The 19,591-nt window shown below is 42.8% G+C and overlaps 1 protein-coding gene across 1 annotated transcript in view; it reads right to left on the bottom strand.

Annotated features, from left to right (window-relative positions):
• LOC308294420 (neuron navigator 2-like) overlaps positions 1–19,591 on the bottom strand; it is an 84,309-nt gene that overhangs the window by 17,370 nt on the left and 47,348 nt on the right. Inside the window, exons 21-27 of the mRNA XM_080737153.1 lie at positions 19,214–19,435; positions 16,248–16,818; positions 4,272–4,414; positions 3,118–3,288; positions 1,089–1,144; positions 769–792; positions 491–565 (exon numbers count right to left, since the gene is read on the bottom strand). Coding sequence (XP_080593279.1) covers positions 491–565; positions 769–792; positions 1,089–1,144; positions 3,118–3,288; positions 4,272–4,414; positions 16,248–16,818; positions 19,214–19,435 — 1,262 coding nt within the window. The remainder of the gene's footprint in view (positions 1–490; positions 566–768; positions 793–1,088; positions 1,145–3,117; positions 3,289–4,271; positions 4,415–16,247; positions 16,819–19,213; positions 19,436–19,591) is intronic.

Raw genomic sequence — 19,591 nt, 5'->3', positions numbered from 1 at the left:
ACAAGGAATAGATTTCACTCTCCAACTGGTACTAAAATGATCAGTGCTTTGACCCTGAGATTCCCTGGAAACCCTGGCCTGTGTCCCAACCCCATGTTTAGCTAACTGTCATACTGTCAGGCCTTGTGCCGAGGGACTAGATAGGTTATCTGGTTCATCACAAGCACAAATGTGGTATCAGTTTAATCACTTAAACCCCAGCATCCGCATTGAGGGGAAAGCGTTCGCAGCGAAGATATTTAACAGGAAATATACTTCTTCATAGTCTCTTAGAAATGGGCATTAGCACTAATGTATTTAGGGCTGCAACTGATTATTACCTTAATGTCTATTCTATCCATAACTGTATCGATTAATCGCATAATCGAGAAGTGTATTCTTTATATCAACCAATGGATGCAGAAACATGTATTTATTATTTTTGTTTGACTAAAGTTATTTACACAAAAGATGTGAATAAAAAAGTAAATGAATAACCATTCAGACTCACGTTGGCATTGAGCTGTGTGGTCAGAACAGAAACCTTCTCCTGTGAGGAATCCAGCTCCCTACGCAGCTTACGGATCTAAACATGACACATGGCACAGGTTAGTATTATGTATGGAATATTCCATGACATCAACACACAGAAGAATATTTACAGAAGTAAATACGTCACAATGATCAGCAGAAACACATTATGTTACCAGTAGGTAACGAGTAACGACCATTGACCATGTGTGTGCTGTATCAAAAACAGTAAAACCCAGACTAGTAAGTCCATCTCACCTCAGACTGAGACTTCTCCTCAGGCTGTAAAACAGAGAGAGACACAGAGACAGAAAGAGAGGGGGAGAAACAAACCCCAAAAGAGTAAAAGCACAAGTAAAACAGGTGAAAAGTAAAACACAGAAGTTAGAACATGTCTGTGTGTGATTATACAGTAGATAGATGGATAGATGTGTCAGTCTGATAGATTATCTCAACATATCCACTTTCACCCCTGCAGGCGACACACGCGCACACTCTCACACACACACACACACACACACACACACGCACACACACACACACACACACACACACACACACTCCGCGCATGTTCTCACCGTAGTGGAGTAGACAGATGAGTTGCTGGAGACCAGGGACAGACTGGAACCATTCACTACACAAAAAAACAAGCAAACAGTCGTGAACACGCTGAAAACACAAAGTCTGCCTCAACTGCTGGAACTGTTGAGGCAGATGTCCTCCATGTACAGAACAGGAAATGACAGACAAACACCCAAAGGGACATACAGACAGGTACTAGACATAATGGTGCGTGGGGGGACGTTTTAGGGATGACATTAGGCCTAACTCATACTCCATAGAGCAGTGCTTTTCAAACTTCAAACTACTGAAGAAAAAAGGAAATAATAATAATTAAAGGTTTTTGGAAAGTTGTATATATTACAATAATAATGTGTGGTTGTTAAAACATCACAAGGTAGAGCTGGACTGTACGGACATTGTTTGGGACCCACTGCATAGAAAGATAGTGTTGCGATACATTATTCGCTTGAAGATCTGATCAGTTATTTTAAGTAACTGTCGTACGACAGCGTATTGATTGATTGATTGACTTATGTCAATTGATTATTGACATAAATACGCATACATGAACATATATTTGTATCTACAAGGAAAAAACGAAAAAGCTTGAGAGCTCATTTCCATTGTCCTTTGTCTTTATTATAGGCTTTGTATTTTTGGACTTTGTACTGTCAGAGTTAGAGCCTTGAAAAGAGTTTGAGAACCACTGGTTCAGATCACCTGTATGGTAGCTTCTACTTGACTCTGTGACTCACTTCATCTGTTCTGACATGTTGATGAACGTTTCCAGGCATTTAATGAACTTTCTAATCCTCCGTAATGGTGTGATGACCTTTCCAATGAATCAACCTACAGGAATACTGAGTCACAGAACGGTGAAGGCTAGGACAAGAACGGACTGCTCCCTGTTCAAGGGAAAGTTAGGACGTAAGTGTGTGTGCGACTGTGTGTGTGTGTGTGTGTGTGTGTGTGCGTGTGCGTGCGCGCGTGTGCGTGTGCCTGTACTTTGTAGTTCTAGGGCCTTTGTGTAGTTGCCAACCTCTACCGGGTCTAAAACCGTGGCTTATGTGGTATTGAACCTATCCATCATCATTAGTCTACAGCTGACATAACGACTGCTCAATAATAATACTAAGAAGAAGAACCCACTGAAAGACAAATTAGACAGACAGACAGACAGGGCAGGAGAAGAGATTGAACAATTGATGCTTTTGCTTGAAAACCTACAAAATTCTGAAATCTCTTTTTCTTTTCTTTAATAAATAATGTTTGTATATTCTTCCCCCCCCGTCCCCCCACCTAAATGAAGTGTTAACCTATGTCTTATATCCTCAGCATTAACACATTTAAACCTAGAATCCATATTCTAGGGCTATACTAGGATCCTGGTTTGATCTCTGAACTCACACGCATCACAAAGTGACACGTTGTGAGCTTGTATTTCAACTATATTCGGAATAGAATAGAAGAGCAGCACAAATACACTGCCAACCCCGGTCAGGTTTACCAAGTATAGAGAGTAGGTAACCTATGACTCCACCATGTAGTGAGGTAGGAAGGGACGTGCAGAGAATGTTAGAGAGGCAGGGGCTGAAATTTCTAAAGGGGCCTTTTGGTGAAAACATCGAACATAGCAGATCTCCAAGCTGTGAACTTGGAGGTTGGCTATTTTCGGTGCGTTATACCACATTGAACTAAGCATAATCAAGTCAATACAAGAGATTAGGTGTAACGGCAAGGACTACACAGAAAGGGCAATTCTTTCAACATAATATGCTGCATTCAAGTTCATGAGAGTTTGGACAAGGCAATTCTCTTGAATGCCGCCTTCAGGTATGGCATGGAAAGGGGGCGTTTGCATTTCTTTCACCATAGTAAAAACAGCATTCATGGTCTGGAGAGGGCACTTTTTACAGACGGATAAAAAGGCTTGAGCCCCCCTTTGATGTCTGTGTGTGCACGTGCCTGGAGGTAGGTATGCAGACAGACAGACAGACAGACAGACAGACAGACAGACAGACAGACAGACAGATAATATCGTACCCTCCTCCAGTCCATCTCTGAAGGACCCAGAGGAAGAGATGGTTCTGCTCTTCTCATCCAGTGACATATTTGAACTCTTGTGTGCGTCTGTCTCCTGACTGGACAGCCCATTAGCCACGCCCCCACCACGTGAGATAGACAGGCTCCCTGAATTGCCTACCGTAGGACTTCCTGATTGAGACAGGCCCATAGAGACAAAGAGACACACACAGAGAAAGACAGCATGTTACAGTAGTTCTTTTGATTCGATATTGAATGAGTAAAGCTGGTTGCACGCTGCACTGCGTTTTTTCGTTTGGAAATCTGAAATCCTCGAAAGCATTTTTCAGGCCGAGGAGAGAGAGAGGAGAGATAGAGAGAGAGAGAGAGAGAGAGAGAGAGAGAGAGAGAGAGAGCAAAGGACCCAGTGGCGACAGCTGGTCCGAAAATAAATACAAAACGGGCGGCAGTGTGCAAACGTTGTGTGATTGACATAACGTGAGGTTGATGTTTTTATTTACGCTCTCCGAAATTCACTACGACATTTGGCCCGAAAAACGCAGCAGTGTGCAACGACCTTTACAATGTATGATCAACTTCACATGTTTACAGGTCATTTCCTGTAAACCTTGATCTTGATCTTGCCCTTCAACACAGTAACAACAAATGCAAAGTCCAGCTCAGTTGACTCTGTTCTGGACAATTCGTCTCAATAACCCGTTATACCAGTAAGACGCGAAAAGCGCAATAAAGGTGGTTGCACACTGCTGCGTTTTTCGGGCCGAATATCGGAGTGAATTTTGGAGCACGCAAATAAAAAAATCAACCTCACGTTATGTCAGTCACGTTTGCACACTGCCGCCCGTTTCGCGCACCGCTCGGTCCCTTGCTCTCTCTATCTCTCTCTCTCTCCTTGCCCTGAAAAACGCATTTCGCAACGAAAAACACAGCAGTGTGCAACCACCTTTATACCTAGATATTAAATGGTACTATAAATGCATGAAATCTCGGTCCAACCCATCTGTGCGTGCGTCTGTAGCTCACGTATCTAGTATGTCTGTGGGTTTTATGAATGTGTGACCAATGAAAAGATCTGGAGATACAAGGTTTCTCCCTGACAGCAATGATATGGTACTGTAGATGTTTATAATGATGGCTGTGGCAGCTCTACTCACCTAGCTGAGAAGTGTAGGTGAAACCGAAACGTGTTCCTGAAGGCGAAGGGGACGGGGCACCCGACTCCTGGACACCTCCTCCCGAATGGGAGCGCAGCCAATCGCGAGGCTCCTCTCCTCGCAGAGGGGACAGGTGGCCGTACCTACAGAATGAAGGACAGGGATATTAACCGATCAGATTAGCGACACCACTTAGGTACACTGATCAAGAAACTGAGAAACAGACAGACAGACAGACAGACAGACAGACAGACAGACAGACAGACAGACAGACAGACAGACAGACAGACAGACAGACAGACAGACAGACAGGGTAGATAGCAGGATATTTGGAAGGATGCACAGGTGTTCACTTTAGTCTGAGCTTTGTGCTCAAAACGTCACAGCTGTTTTTGGTGCAATTAAGCATCTGTCGCATTAGAGCCCAGTGTGCAGGTGTTATATTGTGGACGTGGACACCTTCATAGGTTAAATGGACTTGACAACCTGTGCCTTGGACGTTCTTTTCTTTTTACTCTTATGTGATTGTCATGCATACTGCACTAATGCACATTGCATATGTATGCATTGTCCAATGAGCTGGAAATAAACTAAACTGAAACTGAAACAAGCTCAGCACCTGCCCCAAGCTTGGGTTGGGGATGTGCGTGTCGTTTCTCTTTTTCCACGTAGTGCAGGATATTGACATACAGTACACGCTGACCCATATGGTGCTGTGATTATCTGTCATATCCCTGGCCTAGAAGACACTTCTGTGCTTTCATCTGAAACTGGAATGTAACCACCATATTAGCCTCGGGAACCCAGGAGCTTCATACATCAACAACTGGAAAACCAGTGTCCTATATTCTGGGTAGAACGTTAGCCAAAAATAGCAGATCTACAAGCTCACAATGCGTCACACTGTGATGCATTGTGAGCTTGTAGATCGGCTATCGGCTATTTTTGTTGAAGCGATTTGGTGTAGACGGAAATACTGGTGTAAGACGTCTGTAACTCAAGTCCAGTTCTCTAAGACGAGAGGGTTTAAGTGGTTAAATGGATCATAAGGAGTGTGTCTTTCCAACAATTCCACAAAATGTTCCAAAGTCACAGTCAGGCATTTTCCATTTTACTTTTACTTACTGTATCTAGATTTTTGTATTCAGTTGTATAGTGTTTAATTTATTTTAACCACTGTAGCGTCAGTTCGTATCTCTACACAGTGAGCCGCACTGCTCAGCTGGCGCTGCCACCGACCACAGCTCACCTTGCTCAGTCACAACGTTATTAGAATCTGTGTCCTGTTTTTCTTATATGAACCAATCTTATTTTTTATCTCACCTGCACCTGCATTTCTTTTGTTAATTTTTCCTTTCCACATGCAATAATTTTTATTACGAGCAAACAGACTAGCCTGGACAATAGCGGACGTTTCCGAAAGAAAGGTACAGGATTTCTTTCCTTTATTTGTTCCCTTTTTTTCTTTAATTGCCGCTCATGCACAGCACTATCAAAACATTCCTGAGGTCAAGAAGACTTTTAGGCTGAACTCTGTGTCCTGTGCAGAGCAACAATGGCTCACAGTCTGTATGTAGGTCATGGCTTTCTTTCTGTCACATGCAATGTGACCCAGCGGACATTTCAGCGACACTCTATTATAGATGATGGGCAATCACAATCACAGCATCATCTACACAAGGGATACACAGGGACATGCATTCCATGCAGCGGCGGAGAGCAACTAAGTGCATTTACTCAAGTACTGTTAGGCCTACTATTTTGAGACAGACAGACTGACAGACAGGGTATCTCCATTATTCAATACTTATACTCCACTACATCGGCAAATATTGTACTTTTTACACAAGAATTATTGTCAGCTTTAGTTACTCGGCAGATTTTTTTTAATTCAATTAAGCCCCATTTTATACTTCACCTATTTTAAAAAAGAGTGTTGAAGGAAGCTTGCAGACTAGCTATGTTTTGAAAGATTTTGACAATGTTGAAAAAGTACTTTTACTTTTGGTACTTTAAGTATATTTTGATGCCAAACATTCTGAATACAGTATTTCAATGTTTTGATTCCATGACACCTACTAGAGTCAAGAAACGGTGACCTGCTGACTGGGCTTACTGTACTGTATTTAGCATACTTAACATGAAAACACACACACACACACACACACACACACACACACACACACACACACACACACACACACACACACACACACTGTATTAGTGTGACGTAGGACATAACTGTAAAAGACTCTTTGGGCTCAGTTGACTTTGCATGGATGAATCTGTTTAACTAAACGTAACTAACTGTAAAAATTGACCCATATTAGTCCATTTATAGCTGCGGCAATGCAGCCAGTATAAGCCAGCCACACTGTCGGTTAGTTGGACTGTCTGTCAGTCTAAAGTTTTAAAGCCCAAACCGAAGGACGGTGGAATCTTATCACCGATTACATGCTTGTTACACTCTCAGTTCAAAAGAGAGCATAAATGGGTGTAAACAAATTGGCCTTTACAGGTCCAGGTTTTGCTCAGTTAAATGGACACTCCAAATTGTTCGGTGTAGATTATGATCACAATACAAGTGCTTAGAACAGGCCAGGGGTCTTCAACTGGGGGTCCTCAGAGTTACTACAGGGGGTCCTCCAAATCTTTGTGTGATAGAAACTTTTCTCCTTTTTATATGAACCACTAGAACCCCTATATACTATAGCGTCCATATTCTGAGAACTTTAGCCAAAAATAGCAGATCTACAAGCTCACAACGCCTCGCAGCGTGAGGCGTTGTGAGCTTGTAGATCGGCTATTTTCGGCAAAGAGCTTTGGTGTAGAGGGGAAAAAGAGCTGACTAAGTACAGAAAGGTGAAAGGTGAAGTTTTTTAAGTATTGACAGTTCAGGTGGTTAAATATCTGAAAATACAAATTGACATGAATCCAAAATACACTGACGATTGTGCTGTCAAACATATGGAATCTATGAACAGGTTGTGGGGATCCCTGCTTCATCTCTCTCTCAACTAAGGGGTCCCTGGCCTGAAAACGTTGAAGACCCCTGGCTTAGAATAATTCAAATGATGGTCATAATCAAAATGGCAGTGCTGACATCAGTTAAAACAGGGGAGAGAGAGAGAGGGACGGAAGATCACTATAATTATACCTAGACTGCTGTGCGGAGGCGAGGTGTGTGACTGAGAGAGGCCGCTAACAACAAGGTTCACTTGCAACTGAACACACACACACGCACGCACACATGCACACACGCGTGCGCACACACTCACGCGCACACACACACACACACTCACGCACGCACACACACACAGATACAAAAATAAACCAAACACAGACATACTGTCCACAGTGAGTCTCGTCTCGAGACTCTGTCCACAGCAGGTATGGTCTTTCAATGCACTTTCAGGTCAGTCTTCATTCCAGGAAGCGTTCTTGAGCATTCCTCTCAATTCAAACGCCCATTACAAGAAAGGTGTTGTTTGGTAATCTATAATCTAAGAATGAATACTCTGTCATTAAGGAAATTCACCCCAAATACAAATGCCATCATCCTAGGCCTGCCTGTTTTAGACAACTGTAGCCATACTAGGGCTGCATGATTACTAAGGAATAATCCAGATGATTGTTGCTTGATATTGTAAATGGTACTTGATTAATAATTAGGCTAATCACATTTCTTGGCAATGTTTCTTTATTTTTTTTACTTCATTTTTGTTTAAAAAATAATGTAAATAACCCATCTACAAACTCGGAACGCGTCTCCCCAGTGTTGGGGAAGCACTACGTTATAGTACAGAAGGAGAGAGGGAAAGAGTCAAAACATCCGTGGGGAGGAGGTAGACACAACATGTTTTCACCTCCCAACACCTCCTAGAGGAGTCTGTTTTATCAACTCGTCCACGCAGCAGACTAAACATACTCAGCATGAGGAGACAGGTACTACACACACACAATTAAATGTGCTGTAAGGGATATCTTTTTAATTAAAACAAAAACGTTGTTGTTAAAAAGCTTAAAGGTTTATACTCTGATTGTAATCACTGCTAAAGAATTTTGTATCAGTAACAGGGGCTTCCCCGTCTTGCCAACTCTTTATTAAATAGAAAGTGGGTTACAAATGTCATCGAATCAGGAGAGAGAACTCCACAAAGGTTATGCATCAGCTTGTGTTCCGGTTCCACATTTAGCCTGCTCATGTATTTGCATTTTCACTTGTTTATCCTGTATCCTGGATGAGTTCTCTCTCCTGATTGTATGTTTTTTTTCCCACACTGTTTACTGAAGAGATGGGAAGACCCCTGTTACTGAACAAACACTCAGAATATAGAGCTATTTTACATATTTAAAACGTATATTTAGAAAACAAATATCTCTTACGCCAGAGAAGACTGAAAGCAGAAAACTACAGTATGTTACAGTACTGCACCTCAAAAGGGGAAGATGTTGAGGACCAATTCCAGTACAACTATTACTAGTAAGACACCTGAGGGTGGAATGCGACCTCAGGGTGACATGCGCCAATTCTTGACTATCTGGCCAACCACAGCGTTTCTCTGACGATTCTAGTTGTTATCATTCTGGGGGGAGTTTGTTCATGTTTTTGTGAGGGTATCAACCCTAGGAGACACGGGGAGAACATGCAAACTCCACACAGAAAGGCCCTATCGCCAACCCCACCTAGGGTGTGAGCGATAGGGCCTAAACATGGAGATGTGGAGAACACTATATATGGAGATAGTCCAGTCCATCATGTCATATGGGACTACCGTCATAGACAGTAGCCATTGTTAGGCCGGAGTCAATGGCTGTCTGTCTGTCTGTCTGTCTGTCTGTCTATCTGACTGTCTGTACAGGAAGTGATGTCACATGACATACTTTTTATGCCCATATATGAGTCATTCTGTACCACATCTCCATGTTTAGGCCAAAAAGGTTCGCTCCATTTCTCCATGTATAGGTCCAAATGACCAACGTCGAGCTTGACAAGGAGGATACCGCACATTGTACCTCATCCACCATTTCTTCTCTCTCCTTTTGGTATCTTTATCCTCCTCCTCCTTTTTTTCTTTTTTATTCTTTTTTTCACAGCGGCCCCCATATTTACTTTAGAAAATATTAGTGGTGTCCAACGATTAAATATATTGCGATTAATCGCAAATAAGTCATCAGCTTTTATCAGGTCACAATGTAACTTAGAGGGATATCTTTCAAGTCTTTCGTGGCCCTATTAACTTGGGAGTGGAAATATTTTCTGGATTTATGCGAAAGTATGTTAATCTTTTATTCGAAATCAATTAAAAACATAATCATAATGGTATTGCATTAAACAGACTGCAGCTGATGGGTATAAGAATCTGCTAAATGATTACTGTTGTGTCCACCTTTATGCTTTAATTATACATTGTATTTTTTGTTACATCAACAGGGATGGACCTTGTAGCCAATATAGCCGATATTGTAGCCAATGTTTGTAAATATGCGATTAATTGCGATTAAAATAATTAATCGCGATTAACATAACGGTGAGTTAATTGCGATTAATTTAGTTAACTCGGACAGCACTAGAAAATATATATTAAATTCTAAGAACGTTTCGAGTACCAGTTTGATACAAGAGCGAATAAGCGCTACAATTCTGGAATCCTGTGCTTCGACTTAAAGTCGGATCCAGGCCTAATAACTTTATCTAGCCGCCCCCGTTGCCACCTCCTTTTCTTTTCTGAGACACATTGTACCTAATCCACCCTTTCTTCTCTCTCCTTTTGGTATCTTTATCCTCCTCCTCCTTTTTTTGTCTTTCTTAGTCTTGTGTATCCTTCTCTTTTGGCTACTGTCTATGACGGTAGTCCCATATGACATGATGGACTGGACTATCTCCATATATAGTGTTATCCACATTTCGTGTAGCTGCCCCGTACAGGAAGTGATGTCACAACTCGCTGACATCACACTGACATCACAGGGGTACGGAAGGACACTCAAGCGACACGGTTCTTCAGAGTATATGTGACCTTCGGTCGCAACTATTACTACTATTCATTCTAATACCAGTAAGACACCTAAGGGCGAAAAGCGACCTCGCCATCTGTCTTGGCCATCTATGGATTCTGTCGTCTGACATCATACATACAATCCCTTTTATGCCCAAGGAGATCCCATATATGGAGATTCCTGCTCTGAGTATCTGACATCACTGTGATGTCACAGTGATGTGTCAGCCGTTCATGCCCATATATGGAGATCCCTGCTCTGAGAATCTGACATCACTGTGATGTCACCTGTGATGTCACAGTGATGTGTCAGGGGAACCACAGTGTCAGGCGTTATAGACAGACAGAGATACGGTCAAGCTGTGACGGTTCACATACTAAACTGCGATCTATGGTCGCAACAAGCTGAACTTAGCCATGAAACTTGCTGAGTGGATGCATGCTCCTTGGAGGGTGAACCCTAACCATTTGAGTGACCCCCATGACCTTTCCACTCTGGCCAAAATGTCAACTCTGAACACAAGATTTCCAAAAGAATGACTCAGACTCAGTGAAACATCCCGAGAGGAAAAAAGAAAGAAATGGTTCTCATCACTGAAGATCAACTTGCAGAGACTTGCAATTTGATTGAGATAACAGTAGGTAATAATAGGTGGTTATTTTCTGTCAACCTTACATGATTGTTGGGTGCCTGGTTGTGCAGCCATTTAGTGCACTGACCTTATTATTGCCATCGGGCGGAAACCAGTGGTGGAAAAAAAGTACTCACATTATTTACTTAAGTAAAAGTATCAATACTGCAACGTTGAAATACTCTGTTACAAGTAAAAGTCCGGAATTCAAAATTTACTTGAGTAAAAGTACAAAAGTATTGGCGTCAAAAAGAGAAAAGATTAATTACTGACTAAATTCAGACGTCCATGACTTAATGACCGTGCAATTAGTCAGGTTCACTATGTATTTTCGTTCAAAATTTGTGGGGATTAGTAAAACTATACATTTTTGGAATCTTCAGAGCATGGGGAATCCAGAAATCTTTGTTTACATTTGCACAGAAACCTGTAAAGCTGCCATTTTGGACGTTCAAAATGGCCGACATAAAATACATAAGTTGTGCTATCTTGGCTTCTAGACAAATACCAGGGGTCTTCCACAGGAGGTCCGGGAATCTATATTTTTAAACTTTTTTTTAAACTTTTAACATTTTTATGTATAATGATGGTTTATTAGTATTCTCAGTATTATTTGTAACATTTTTTGTGTTAGACAGTTATGGTTGACAGTTGTTACTGCAGGGATTGCAAGAATTAAGGTATTGCAACTTCTTACTTTGGGCGAACAGACTAACGTGTCCATTTATTGCACTGCACTCACACTAGGGGTGCCACGGTTCAGTCAGCCCACGGTTCGGTTCATATCTTGATTTTTGGCTCACGGTTTCAGTACAGTAAAAATTGAAAATGAAAAAATAAAGAATCCAAATGTTCTGTTAATTTTAAATATGGGGTCCAATCATTTGTTTCCAGTTATTATGATTATACTAGGAGGAAGATTTTCTCCAAAAAGGTGTACAGAAAGAGTTAAAATTATGTTTTTATGTGGCCACACCCAAAAAAATAAAGAAATTTGGTTCATACGGTTTGGGCTGCTCGGTTCGGTACAGGGCCATTCGGTTCGGTATACCGGTTTGGTTCAGTATTGTGGCACCCCTAACTCACACTGACACACACACACACACACACACACACACACACACACACACACACACACTCACACACACACACCTCTTTGTTATCGTCAGCCCAAAACCCCACACCCTATCCTCTTAAAGAGCTCATGGTCAATTATGCCCAAGGAGATTCACTACAATATATGTCCTCCCTAATAGTGTTGACAGTCTCCAACATAGCATTTGCAGGGAGGAGTGCAAGGCAGGTTATTGTTTGAGCAGCTGCACCGTCCCTTGCAACCTGAATTCCATCTATTTTCTTCGATTGATGGAAGCTCAGGGCAATTTGTCAGTTATGACAAAGTAGGCATCATAATACAATACATTCATCAAGGGACATGATTTTGAGGAAGTGCACACACATGAATAGGCCCTGATTACTAAAGTCCTTGCCTCTACTGCTTATGGTGCTTTGCGAGATATGTGTTAGGTCACCCGACACTGATGTCCTCCTGCTGTTACTTCTCTGAAATTTGCAACAGATACAAAAAAAAAGAATATAGATATATTCGAGTGAGGTCAAGTTATTGGATGTCACAAATGTCAAGGGTTCCTTGGCCTACACAATCTACCTGTTGCTGACTGGGGAAGAACATTTGTTGGAATCTCCAAAGTACATGGGTCAATGCCTACTCGAAGCCTGATGATGATGATCAAGCCAGAAGCCATAAACCGCTTCAAGGACCTTGGCAAGGTTTCCTCCTGAGCTTATTAATGGTGAGCATCCATCAACATCATTGGAGCATTTTGCATGCCGTGTTTACAGTTCAAAAGGTCCAACAACCCTGCAATTACTCAGATGGGAACTATTTCTGTCAAAGAACGTAGAGCTTGAGATACTACCTCCAACTTGTGCTGCACTGTTACCACATAATCCTCTGTCACAATGAGGGATAAATCATACCTGTCAAATTTCCCACCAATTGAAGAAAATAGATGGAATTCAGAGAGTGGAGGGTATGTTCCAGTCAGGTGTCTTGCCCTCCCTGCTCCAAAGGCAGTACTTGAGCTCATAATGTGACTGAAAAGCAGTTTGCAAGGGATGGTGCAGGTAGTCAAATAACCTGCCTTTTACTCTATGCTATGGTGGAGACAATGTCAACACTATTAGGTTGGACATCGAAGATGACGATGATAAAGACGAATAGATCCTGCATGTCTGAAATTACTGTATTGTAGTGAATCTCTTTGGGCATAATTGACCATGGGCTCTTGGATAGGGTGAGGGTTTTGGGGTGACAATACAAAGAGGTGTGCGTGATGTGTTGTCAGTGTGAGTGCAGTGCAATAAATAGACATGTTGTTCTGCACGCCCAAAGTAAGAAGTTGCAATACCTTAATTATTGCAATCCCTGCAGTAACACCTGTCAACCATAACTGTCTAACACACAAAATATATAAATAATACTGAGAATACTAATGAACCATCAAAGTACAATACATAACCCAGGATACCTAAAAACATTCAAAGTTTCAAATGTAAAAAAAAAAAAAAAAAAAAAGATCCCATAAAGATTTGGCGTACCCCCTGTAGTAACTATGAGGACCCCCCAGGGGTCCCAGACCCCCTGTGGAAGACCCCTGTTATTTGCTACTACTCATTTCTGTTTCCAGAGCCCAGCTACAACAACTTTTATGCTTCAATTATGATATCATTTAACATTGTTCTGGAGCAGGAGCAGAGCGATTACTGAGATAGGCTCAGGGGTCTGTCTGGGGGGTCCAAGGTGAGGAAAGACCCCAACCAAAAGTCAGACAGGTCATTCTGGCTGCTTAAAAAGTGTAATAAATGAACTCGGAATGTTTTAAAGTTGTACCATGTAACTTTTTTTATAAAACAAATCTTAAAATTGTCCTAACTGTTAAATCGCTAAAGTTTTAGAACACCCACTCCGTTATTTTCAGCTTCTGAAGCCTTCTCTTTATATGTTTTCTTCTTAGCAGTGACAGGGGCGGGATTTCGCGCCAAAATGACGTAATCTGCATCATCTGTATACGTTGTGTATACGTTGCCCAATCACATCGCCGATCATGCACACATGGTACACTACCGGCCAATCACAGCTTATCTGCTCTGGTCTCCAGGAAGCGCCTCCGCTTGGCTACAGTGTTTACCATGGTGAAGGATTTTAACCTCTTAATCCACAAATCCTGGCCAGAAAATTACGTTCTACCATGCGTTCTACCCCTCCACGGATTACTATCGGTCGCGGTGGTTTGCGGCGCCGCTCCGGTGGTCCGCGGCGGTGGTCCGCGACGACTCCGGACGAAAAACGGCCGAAAAAAGCAATACCGCTACTGACCACTAGTTGAGCAACTTACACAGTATAGCTTTAAAACCTACAAAACAACTCTGATATTATGAAAATCGGACATTAACTGGCTGGCGTACTGTTCCAGGACATTTTACACCCATCATTTACTCATTTGATTCCTTGACCCAGAAAACATAGGATTGGCATGTTTAATTAAGTTTCTAGGTTGTCTAGAAGCCAAGATTGCACAAATTATGTATTTTATGTCAGCCATTTTGAACGTCCAAAATGGCGGCTTTGCAGGTTTCTGTGCAAATGTAAACAAAGATTTTTGGATTCCCCATGCTCTGAAGATTCCAAAAATGTATAGTTTTACAAATCCCCACAAATTTTGAACGAATAAACATTTCTTAACATAGTGAACCGGACTAAATGACGTTTAGCCAACGACTCAGTTAGTCAGGTATGTTCGGTAACATTTTACTGACTTTAGGGAGAAATATAGAAAAACTGCAAATCTAAAACTAAAGCCATTAATGGTAAAATGGTCTATGTTTATGCATGATTTATGAAGCTATGAATAGACAATGACATGTCCTGACGCCGGTACGGTCCTTTATGTTTCCAGTCATTCAGTTTCCCTCAGCCAAAACCACCACTGAAATCCCTTTTTCTAGCAGTATTAGCTTATTGAGCATGAAACACTGGGAGCTACTGGGGCATCCCATGCTCAGTGGCATAAATCATGTAGATACTGTAGAGGGCTCTGGCATGCAGCTGCGTGTGATTGGCCTGGGAATGGTAAAAGTTCTAACTTTAGTTTTGTTATCTCATGGACAAATTCAATTATGCTGCTGGCCCTTATGTGTATTCTCATACACATAACAACACTGCTATGACACAATGTCCCTTGGGATCAATAAAGATGTGTCTGTCTGTCTGTCTGTCTGTCTGTCTGTCTGTCTGTCTGTCTGTAAGCCCCAGTCCACGTACCCACACACAACCATACAATAAGACATACTGTCAACGACAGATGCCAATTGTTGGTCATTTAAAGTAGTGTAAGACTGTACGACTCACACAAAATAAAAGACTCCTAATGAAAGATTAGTTTTGAATAAAGCCAGAGAAGCACAGACACATCAACAGCTCCAGACAGAAACAAGCCTCCACTTCCTTTCTGCCCCCATCCTAAACATAACAAAGTCTCCAGCGCTGCCACATGAATTCAAGGAATGCCCCTTTACAGCAGCACCACTGGACCATGTCATTGGCCATGGTCGGAACAGGATCCGTAAATCTGCCTGGTGACATCTCTGGGATAGGCCAGCCATGCAGCTAAGATTAATGCGTAGATTAGTAATCAAAACAGTGTTGCTGTGATAGTGTCTGAGTGGGGATGTGGAGATGGTAGCATTAGAGCACAGACCAGTGACTCCTATGGGTCGTGTACCAAAACAGGGTCGGTTCTGTGGGTTCCAGTCAGGGACTGTAGCGTGCGACGGAATGTGGCCTTTTATATTTGAGTCGCTGTTGAGAAGACTTGTGAAGAAACGTCACATTCACCGCATTAAAATTCAATTAATCAAGCTTAAAACCCAAACATGTTCCTCCAAGCTAAAGGAATTTGGGCCAAGACTAGCAGATCATTATGGCTTATCAGAGAAGCAGCTTTAGAACATTTTGTGGCTGTTTGCTCTTGTCCCAGGGCCATGAATCACTTCCCGCTCATTCTGGACAATCAGCTGGGAACTGCAATTATAAACAGCACTGTAGATGTAACATGTAGAAATAAGATTGTTTTTAGCAGGATTCCTTGTGGTGGTATGTATATGTATGTAGTCACTAGTCAGACAGTGTTCTAGGTGTCATGTCACAGTGAAATCCTCTGCATTCATTTATCTCTGATAGTGTAAAACATGGACTCAAATGGACCTCAGAGGTTAATTCAGTGCTGATGGTTTTGCTGGGCTCATGTGCAAGGTTGACTTACCTTGGTAGGGTAGTGGAGGCCACGTCAGGATACTTCCCTCTAGTCAGCCTGCTCCCCAGGGACAGCCCAGAATCTCCGGATCCCCCCAAACCAATGTCCTCTCCACACACACCGTTCTGTTTGCAGTCCTCCTCGCCACCTTTTCTCCTTCCTCCTCCTCCTTTATCTCTGTCTGTGCGGTTGACTGAGGGCAGCTTGGACCCGATGCTCCTCTTGGTGCCGTTGGTGTTTACCCTGGAGCCGCTTCCCGGAATGTCAGCCGCGGCCGGGTGGGAGACGGCGGTCATGGAGTTGTTGCTGCGGTTACCAGCGGAGCTGCCGTGGCTTCGACTGGGCCGCGGCAGACTGCGGTACTGGAGGACCGACTGGCGACTGTTAACAGACAGGCAGCCGTCGTCCACGCTCCGGTTTCGGCCCACGGAGCGCGTGGCCGCGTTGAAGCCAGGCTGGGCACAGCGGCTGGTCCCCGTGGTGATGGCGCTGAGGGCAGAGTGCTGCTGCAGCTTGCCCACTGTGGCAGAGCCACTCATGATGGTGACACCACTGGAGGTCACTGAGGTTCCTGACCCTCCTGGTCAGAAGAAGCAGAGGAGAAAAACATAAACAAACAAAACGGTGCAATTCTGGGAAATTGCAAGTGTGGTCCATATGGCCTAATGCAGGGGTTCTCAAACCTTTTTAGGCTGTGACCCCTAAAATAAACATATTTGAACTGGGGACCCATACCCTGACAAGCACCTGGAATTGTAGGTATTACATTTAACTAGCCCTTACCCGTTCAAAGATATGAGCTCCGAAATGATGTGCAGTGTGTGGGTTATGGGATGTGCACTGTGCACACAGTATATGAGGGATGGAAAGTAACTTTAACTGGTGCTTGCATGCTAATATGTAGGAGCATCAATGTAAGAAATACCCGTTCCATTTAACGGCTACAGAGATACCCCCACCCCCCCCCCCCCCCGCCCGCCCGCCCGCCCGCCCGCCTGCCCGTCTGCACACACTCCCCCCCCCCCCCCCCGTGTGTGTGTGTGTGTGTGTGTGTGTGGGTTTGTGTGTGATTGTGCATGGCCTGAACAACAGCGCCCCTCCCTTAACATGTGTGGTCACAAAAGGTACTGTAGGCTAAATAGATATAGATACACCATAAAAATGCTATTATACAGCATACGATTTGTGAAAGTGACAAACGGGCTTCACAGTTATGTCAGGTGTGTTCATATGCTGATGGTGATGCGATTTCAGATCAATTGCTCCAGCCACCGAGGAGAAACGCTGTTTCATACAGACAGACACTCACTCACTCAGACAGACATTCGCAAAATTATAGTATAGACTAGTCCTTACCCGTTCAAAGATATGAGCTCCGAAATGATGTGCAGTGTGTGGGTTATGGGATGTGCACTGTGCACACGGTATATGAGGGATGGAAAGTAACTTTAACTGGTACTTGCATGATAATATGTAGGAGCATCAATGTAAGAAATACCCGTTTCGTTTAATGGCTATGTGTGTGTGTGTGTGTGTGTGTGTGTGTGTGTGTGTGTGTGTGTGTGTGTGCAGCGGTTTGGACCGTGAGACCATCCGCAGAGTAGTCTGTGTTTCTTTTTGAGAGGGTCGGTCCGCCTGAAAAACGCGTTTTGGAACGAAACGGTTACGTTTTGCGCGTTTGTGACGCCCTCTACGGGTGGAATTGGAAATGCTTCTGGGGATTCGTTGAGTAAGCCACCCGCAACCTGTGGCAGAAATTCAGTGTTGACTCGACGTTTTGTTTGTGATTTATGGCTATTGTTTGCAAAACGGGCCCCTCCCGCTAACTTTGGAAGCCCGTTACGAACGAACGGTATGGACTATCAAAATATCCCTTGACTATGTTCATTGCATGGGTTCAGAGATCATGTGTACCCATTTTCGTGACATTTGAAGAAAATATGTAGGAAAAGGAGCAAAAAGTGTGTTTTGGAGAAAATTCAAAATGGCGGAAAATCTATCCTGACGCAAATGGGCGGGGCCTATATGGGGAGATGCGTATTGACCCAAGGATCCAGGGAAAAAATAATTTTAATTTTCCGACCTACGGTTCAAGAGTTACAGGCCGAAACGTAAAGTGGACTGTTATAGCGCCACCATGAGGCCAACTGACAAAGTTATTTTTTATGTAATCCTTGATATCATTATAAATCTCCTCTCAGAGTTTTGTAACTGTAGCCCCTATGGTTTGCGAGAAAAAAAATATTGAATGTGAGTTTTTGCGATTCCCATTATAAGTCAATGGGAAAAATTAATTCACTAATAAATTAATATCAATTAAACGATTTGTGAAAGTGACAAACGGGCTTCACAGTTATGTCAGGTGTGTTCATATGCTATTGGTGATGCGATTTCAGATCAATTGCTCCAGCCACTGAGGAGAAACGCTGTGACAGACACTCACTCAGACAGACACTCACTCACTCACTCAGACAGACAGACATTCGCTAAATTATATGTTAGATGTGACTCGGTTCCACAGATAAAGATTTTGAAAATAGCAGATCTACATGCTCACAACGCCTCGCGTAGATCGGTTATTTTCAAAATGTTAGCCTCTTGCTTACTTAATATTTGACAGTTTGGCCAGTTTAGTATTAAAACGGTCTTGAAAGTCCTTAAATTGTCACTTTATAAATGTGCAGATACCCTGTATACACTTATACTGTGTGTTGGTTTGTTTACCATTGAGTGAGTAGAAAAATAAATGACATTAAGTTAATCATCTGGGGACCCCACAAAATAATTTGGGGACCCCACTTTTTTGAGAACCACTGGCCTAATGCATATCAAACTAGGTGTCCATGACATTAAAACAGGGTTGAGACTACTTATATACAAAGCCTCTGATCATATTACACTTTACTGACACTGTTGCTTTCTGATGGGTCCCGGTCTACTGCAAAGAAACATCTCTCTATCAAATGAAAACCTACCTCCTCCTGCTAAGTATTTCTTGAATCCCAGAGTGCTGGTGGTTGCTGTTCTAGCTGAGGTAGCAGAGCCTGTCCCAGGTCTCCTGGTCTCCTCCCCAGCAGGGCGAGGGGCCTCAGAGGATGGAGAGTGTAGCAGGAGGGTCCTGGGAGACAGGCAGCTCCTCTCTGATACCTTAGCATCATCTGTCTTCGCTGCAGTCCATGGAGAGAGACAGAGAAATGCTGCGTATTACAATTACAATTAGCCTGCATTGTTTTTACTCTGAAATAGACTAGATCCAAGGTTATCAAACTTTTTCTCTCAAGACCCAAAGGGGGGACCCAAACTTAAGTAATACTTTAATGTCTGAAATTCTTTTCAAAAGATTTGGATTTTCT

This window comes from Nannobrachium achirus (genome assembly GCF_963921795.1).
Source record: "Nannobrachium achirus genome assembly, chromosome: 11".
In the NCBI taxonomy this organism is placed as follows: domain Eukaryota; kingdom Metazoa; phylum Chordata; class Actinopteri; order Myctophiformes; family Myctophidae; genus Nannobrachium; species Nannobrachium achirus.
The sequence above is the reverse complement of the archived record's forward strand: the minus strand, read 5'-3'. Positions and strand labels throughout refer to the sequence as shown.